At 41.3% G+C, this 7,137-nt stretch overlaps 1 protein-coding gene across 1 annotated transcript; it reads right to left on the reverse strand.

The window, feature by feature from the left end:
* Window positions 1-1,969: 1,969 nt before the first annotated feature.
* LOC126293227 (homeobox protein abdominal-B-like) lies at window positions 1,970-5,993 on the reverse strand. The gene has a single exon (XM_049986348.1). It carries the CDS (start codon window positions 5,991-5,993, stop codon window positions 5,424-5,426), a length of 570 nt encoding a protein of 189 aa, XP_049842305.1. The 3' UTR covers window positions 1,970-5,423.
* Between the last annotated feature and the right edge of the window lie 1,144 nt (window positions 5,994-7,137).

The following is a 7,137-nucleotide window of genomic DNA, read 5'->3' on the forward strand; positions in this document are numbered from 1 at the left end:
TATTGAAATAGGAAGACTATGCTGACCATTTTAAACTAAAATTCAACTGAACATACCAGGAAACCAAATTTGGCGTCAATAACTTATTTTGTATTATGGAAGAAAATGGGATAATAAAGGTGGGAAACTATTTTCTGGTGAAAATGAATTTTTACTTGAATTTAGAAATGCTATACTGATGGGACACGTTCCGAAGAAATACCAAGTGTGGAGGAGGGGTGGGAGAAGGTACTTTACGCCCACCTTTTGAAAATACTGTAATCTAATCACGTACTGCATATCTTGCAATAAAATAAAAATTCTTGTTTTTAATGATTTTTTATAACAGGTTCCGAAATCGTTTTTAATTTGTCAGTGAAACTTAATCCAAAAACTTTAGTCCTAGCAGTGATTGTCACTTTTTGTCACATATTTCACATTTTCAAATTCAGGATCCTTCCTACATATTTACGTATGTATCTTTGAAGAGTATGTTGTGCATAAAACTCAACGACAATCAGCGAAATTTATGTGTTTTTTTAATTTTTTGTGGTGATCAGGAAGCACCCTGGTTCTCTGCGTACACATTACGGAAAATGGGTTGGTATTGTTAATACTGTGCTAAGAGACATTTCACATTGTGGACCATACTATACATCAGCACTTATTTAAAAATGATTTTGTTGGCAAAACTTAACAATAGTTAAGGAATTTTGTACTTTTTAATTTTTAAATATGCCTCCTCCTTTGGTATGTAATGGAAAACGCGTTGATGTTGCTATGTTTAAGTAACTGTTCAGTATGCTTTTGAAAGCCGTGAGGTGTTTTAATTCTTCCTATATTTCATTTTTTCTTCTCACTTCTTCAATTTCTTCCCTTGTTTCACATGAAATTAAATTTTCCTCCCTTTGCCGCTAAGATTTTGCGGCCTAGGCCACCTCCTAGTCTTGCCTAATGGTGGACATGGGTCAAACATTCAAACATTTTGTTTTGTTTTTTATTTCTGTTGAACAGACAGGAAATGTGACAACTTGGTTTCAGTTGCGTCCGTAAGACTCCAACTGTGTAAATGGGTCTGCACCTCAGTCATGTATGTCGTCTCACATTTTTGGGCGGACACGATTCAAATGTGTAGGCACTAGTAAAGTTGAGTTGTAGTAGATCAGCTTTTCTTGTTTAATTCGGCTCGCATCTTACAGTGATAATGCAGCTTTGTTGAGTAGTGATGAGGGAAACAGAAATGAGAGGTTCTTTGAAGTCTGCACCAGAAAATTAGAATGTGTACTGCATTGCACTCGCTAGCAAAATATTTTTACTTCTCTCGTGGGTGTCTTTGGTGCGTATTTCATCCTTGAAAGACATATTGTTAATTACTGTTCGCATAAATATATTAGAAACGATCCAGTCATTAGACATGGCATTAAATTTCAAAGTTCCGAGAGTAACAAAGATTGCTATTTTTTAGTGACACTAAATTTGTGTATTTCAGAAGCTGATATCGCTGAATGGTGTATGCTGTGTATAGAGTGACAGGTATTTTGTTGTTTTACATTTAGTCCTTATGTTTTCTCTGAATATTTTGCCTTAAGTGCTACCTCACTATTATCCATAATCATCCAACTACATATATGCCCTAAGAAACAAAATAAACGTACTCTATTTAAAAAACTAAGGCTGACCATATCCATAAATTCACTTACTTCAGGTCAGAGCACCATGCTGAGTCACACTCGGCGAATTGCTCTCTTTTTCAGAGAATAACCGCCACAAAGAACAGAAGACAATTCTTTAGATGTTGCAGCTGTGAAACACAAACGTAGATTACATCTATAACTCAAACTTCTAAACAGCTGGAAGTTTATAAACCATCTAAAATATGATGAAATGAAAATATGTATACAAACCAAAATTGGATAAAATGAAACTATGTATACAGTCATTGCATATTTTTGATGTCTCAATAAACAGTGAAACTTCTGTCTCCTGTGCTATGCACCAACAAAGGACGTTTAATTGTAAATAAGGTTCCTTTATTTACAATATACATTGACAAAAACAACTTTGTGCATATTAAATACACGGAAAAAAATTATAACAGTAGTTGCTTCCTGTAGCAAATGTGTAACATACAAAAAATATCGATGCATATTAAAAAGTTCCACATTTTTCTTTCAATATGATTATATAATACAAATACAAGGGAAAACAAATATGTATAAAATACACATACGCTCGTAAACTTAGTAAGTATAACAACAGTTGTTTTTGAGGTGAACAAAAAACAAAGGACACAAGCATTCAAATTTACGTCTTAAAAAATATGACGGAAGGAGTGTTTCAGTGCCTGATTCCAGGTCTTTACAGTTATTCCACTGTCATACATTCCATATATTACTTTTTCTATAACATATCTACAACTAAGAGAATAATGTGAATATTCAGTTCAACTGTGGGAACATGAAATTAATGTTATTGCACATACATAACCATCCAATTAATTCGGAATCAAACATCTCTTAAAAACAAACAGTGCCAACATTTATTCATGACCAAATAATCTTCACACAATCAAATGTAATAGAACAACAAATATCAGGTAAAACAGACTCATTTTCAGAAACAAACTAAGTACCAACAGGAGCTATACAGCAAATCAATATATTGAAACATGAACAATGTCTTGCGTAACGTAACCGAAGTAACCATGAAAAGAAATAGTGTCTGAATTTAAACGTATGTAGATACTTACGAAAATAACAACAAAGCCGAAAACGAATTATATTTCTATAGGTAACTGGTAGGTCACTTAAAATACTGCAATAGCGAATGCGGCAATTTATCCTGCACATAAAACAGTGGTTTATAAAAGAAGTTCTACAGTTTCTCTTTTTGTAAATGAAGATACCTTCCATTTTGAAGATTAAGATGCAGAACTCCTCAGTCTCTCTGCAAACAGTGAAGGCATGTAGTTGCTACTGAGAGTCGTTATAATATGGAAAGAAATTAATTATTAACACAACATTATGCATTATCTGGCAAGACAGTGAGAGAGCTCAGACAAAACTTCTGACTGGGGATGATTTCTATTCTGTTAAATCTGGTGTTCGAATGAAATTGTGTGAAAAGCTCAGAAACATAGTAACTGCAGGTAGGGGCGATAAATTTTTCACTTTTGGAAACAAGTGGAAAAAGGTTCTGCATCAATGGATGGCCCAAAATTTACTATCAGCAAAATATGTCTGCGTCTTCTTTCATTTTTTACAACAATGGGTCATTCCTTCAAGGAGGAATTCTAACTCAAGCTAAATTCATGTGTCTCCCTTGCAAAAAGTTATTCATATTTCTACTTGTAGGTTTCATTCCTACGTAAGTTCGAAGTTTTATTTTAAAAGGACACCAAAAATGACTTACTCTACGATCACGAATCACGAACATGATGAACGATAAACACTGAGAGACGTTTTAGGGTACAGTCGTGATTTTCCATAGGACATATAGACACAAAGAATACAAGGCCTTTCTACGTCATTTCAGCATCAGGTAAGAGCCCTTAATTTACAAAGTTCCTTCATTTAGATTGTTACTAATGTCGGTCTACACATTTACAGAATTTCAAAAAACTGTTACAGCATTTTTATGCAAAAACGAGTGTTGTAATCACTAAAAGTTTACAATACGTGTTTCCTTTTCCTTTTGGAAGAACATTCCAAGACTACTATCCTTAAAAATGCATTATTTTCATTCAGTACAGGTAGCCTAAAAAGGTTTTAAACTAAAGGTACGAAAGCACCTAAAGTTCCAGTGGAGAGTCTGTACTGTTCCTCAGTCTGTAGGTATAAAGTAATACTTTTAACTCATCCACTTGGTGGCAACCTTTACCGTAACACAAGTTCTGTCATCATCATTGTCACCTACAAACAACAAATAGCACAACAACTATTTTCCAACGCACTTTACCCACAGGCAGGATACCAGACTTCCTTAGAATACGGGAAAGTCTACACCAATTTCAGATATTAAAAAGTTGGTAGTATGTACAGCCTGAACTCTTCATATTTCTAAAACGTCAGTGGAAACGTAGCAGAGCTTGAACGGCTAGCAACTTTTCGGTTAAGTATGACAATCAAACCATCAGCGGTAGTTTTGTGATGGAAACAGCATTGGATCCATAAATTTCACACGCATAATGTCGCTCCTCCCTTACCGAGATCAGACGAATGTTATTTTCTTCAGAAACACACAGAAAAGATTCCTCCCAGTGCGGTAAAGGTACTTGCCAGAACACTTCCTATTTCCACTTCCATCTTCCTCTCTCCAGGTAATTTGGGTAATCACTGTGCACAAAACGTATTTAGAACTTCACATCATGAGAGTCCGCCACATCACTTCGCTTTGACTACGAGACAGGGGAAAAGAGATGGCGCTCTCGCCATACTTTAGCAGGAGCTTTTTGCGAGACTTGATAAATTTTGGACGACTCTGCTTTTGACAATTGAATACTGTCCCGTCGATGGAAAAATACACCAGAAACTCATTTCACACAAAAATGGGCGACAGCTCTGAGATTTTCAGCAGTAAAAGTTCGTCAGAACAACTGCAGCTGCAAAAAGGACATGGCATATGATACGCATTTCACGTATCCACTGCATTTCTTTGTTACCAGAGCGGTAGCCGGCTGATTGCCGCTTCTTCAGATAGTTTAGAGTCGGTTTAGATGCAGAATGATGTGAATTTACGTCGTAGCACCGTCTCTGGGGTTGGCAAATTTTGTTTTCGGCCAAATTCGTGGTCCCTCCCCCCTCCCCCTTCCAAACTGCAGAGCACTCTGCCAACGTGTTTCTGGGAATTAGCAGTAGAATCTTCATGACTGTATTAATAATCTCCTTCCCTTTACGTTGCTAGTGGTAGTGAAAACAGTGGGTGAATACTGTGCCATGCTACAAGAAAGAGTGCATCTAAATGGAAGACTGTCTCTTACTTGATAGCCAGTTTGTTAGGATGTTTTCGGAGTGGTGATGGATTCTTTCAGAAAGTGCTTAGCATAGCTTAGTCTTTGTTCCTCATTGCTGTTGCAGTACCAGGACTGCTCCATTGGCACTTCTCATATCACCAGAAGTAAATGAGTTCTTTGGACGACCAAGTATATATGTCTGAGTGGATGTGAGTTCTTGTTGCTGTTGCTTGAGAAAATCCTTCGTCAGGATGTTGGTAAGAAACAACAGTGGGCACTGTTTTAGCTGGACACGCACTCTGCAAGATGGGGACCGATGCGAACAGTTCCAAATTTTCCCAGTTGGGAGGAAGGAAGAGAAGAGGGACTGCCTAGGGCAGATACGCCAGTCAATTCCGTGGACACCGTCAGCCTAGGTGGCGACGCCGTGGTGGAACTGCTGGTGGTGATGGTGGTGGTGGTGGCCGAACACAACCCCAGAGAACGCTACGGGTCACTGGTGGTGCTTGAGGGCTGCGACGGCGCCGTTGGGGGGCGCGTGGTGGTGCGCTTGGTGGCCCTGGTGGCCGTTGGCGGCGGCCGACGCCCCGCCGGCGGCCGCTTGCTGCTGTTGCTGCTGCTGCTGCTGCTGCTGTTGCTGCTGCTGCTGCTGCGCCGCCTGGCGCTGGCTGTTCTTCTTGTTCTTCATGCGCCGGTTCTGGAACCAGATCTTGACCTGGCGCTCGGTGAGGTTGAGGTTGCGCGCCAGCTCCCAGCGCTTCTGCTTGCTGACGTACGCGTTGAAGAGGAACTCCTTCTCGAGCTCGAGCGTCTGGAACTTGGAGTAGGGCTTGCGCTTCTTGCGCACCGTCACCTGGCCCGTCCACTCCAGCGGGTTGCCCGCGCCCGGCTGGTGGTGGCCCACGCTGACGCCGATGCCGCCACCCACGCCGCCGCCGATGCCGCCGCCGATGCCGACGCCGCCCCCGACGCCGACGCCCGCCCCCGCTGCGGCGGCCGCGGCGGCGCCGCAGCCCGCCAGCGAGCCTGCTGGGAACAAGGACGAGGGGGTAGGGCCCCACATCACTGCACACCATTAGCACATCAGGAAGTGTCACGACTCCGCGCAAGCTGCCGCTAATCGCTAGCTAAGCTACAGCGCCGCTGCCACACACACACACACACACACACATACACACACACACACACACACACACACACTGCAAGCTGTAGTGCCAATGCTACACTTTGTATTTTGTCATAGCCTCCTCCTCCTCTACTTAAGAGGAAAGCATACACCTAGACAGAGTACAGCAGTTATATAGGGTGTTACAAAGAGGTACGGCCAAACTTTCAGGAAACATTTCTCACACACAAAGACAAAAAAAAAAGTTATGTGGACATGTGTCCGGAAACGCTTACTTTCCATGTTAGAGCTCATTTTATTACTTCTCGTCAAATCACATAAATCATGGAATGGAAACATACAGCAACAGAACCTACCAGCATGACTTCAAACTCTTTGTTAAAGGAAATGTTCAAAATGTCCTCCGTTAGCGAGGATACATGCATCCACCCTCCGTCGCATGGAATCCCTGATACGCTGATGCAGCCCTGGAGAATGGCGTATTGTATCACAGCCGTCCACAATACGAGCACGAAGAGTCTCTACATTTGGTACCGGGGTTGCGTAGACAAGTTTTCAAATGCCCCCATAAATGAAAGTCAAGAGGGTTGAGATCAGGACAATGTGGAGGCCATGGAATTGGTCCGCCTCTACCAAGCCATCGGTCACCGAATCTGTTGTTGAGAAGCGTACGAACACTTGGACTGAAATGTGCAGGAGCTCCATCGTGCATGAACCACATGTTGTGTCGTACTTGTAAAGGCACATGTTCTAGCAGCACAGGTAGAGTATCCCGTATGAAATCATGATAAAGTGCTCCATTGAGCGTAGGTGGAAGAACATGGGCCCAAACGTTCACAGAAAATCTGCGTTGATGACGTGATTGCACAATTGCGTGCGGATTCTCGTCAGCCCACACATGTTGATTGTGAAAATTTACAATTTGACCAAGTTGGAATGAAGCCTCATCCGTAAAGAGAACATTTGCACTGAAATAAGGATTGACACATTGTTGGATGAACCATTCGCAGAAGTGTAGCCGTGGAGGCCAATCAGCTGCTGATAGTGCCTGCACACGCTGTACATGGTACGGAAACAACTG

Source organism: Schistocerca gregaria, chromosome 10, assembly GCF_023897955.1.
Source record: "Schistocerca gregaria isolate iqSchGreg1 chromosome 10, iqSchGreg1.2, whole genome shotgun sequence".
Lineage (NCBI taxonomy): Eukaryota > Metazoa > Arthropoda > Insecta > Orthoptera > Acrididae > Schistocerca > Schistocerca gregaria.

Coding starts and splice junctions, on each gene's coding strand:
- LOC126293227 (XM_049986348.1), bottom strand. CDS start 5,993: ATGTGGGGCCCTACCCCCTCGTCCTTGTTCCCAGCAGGCTCGCTGGCG.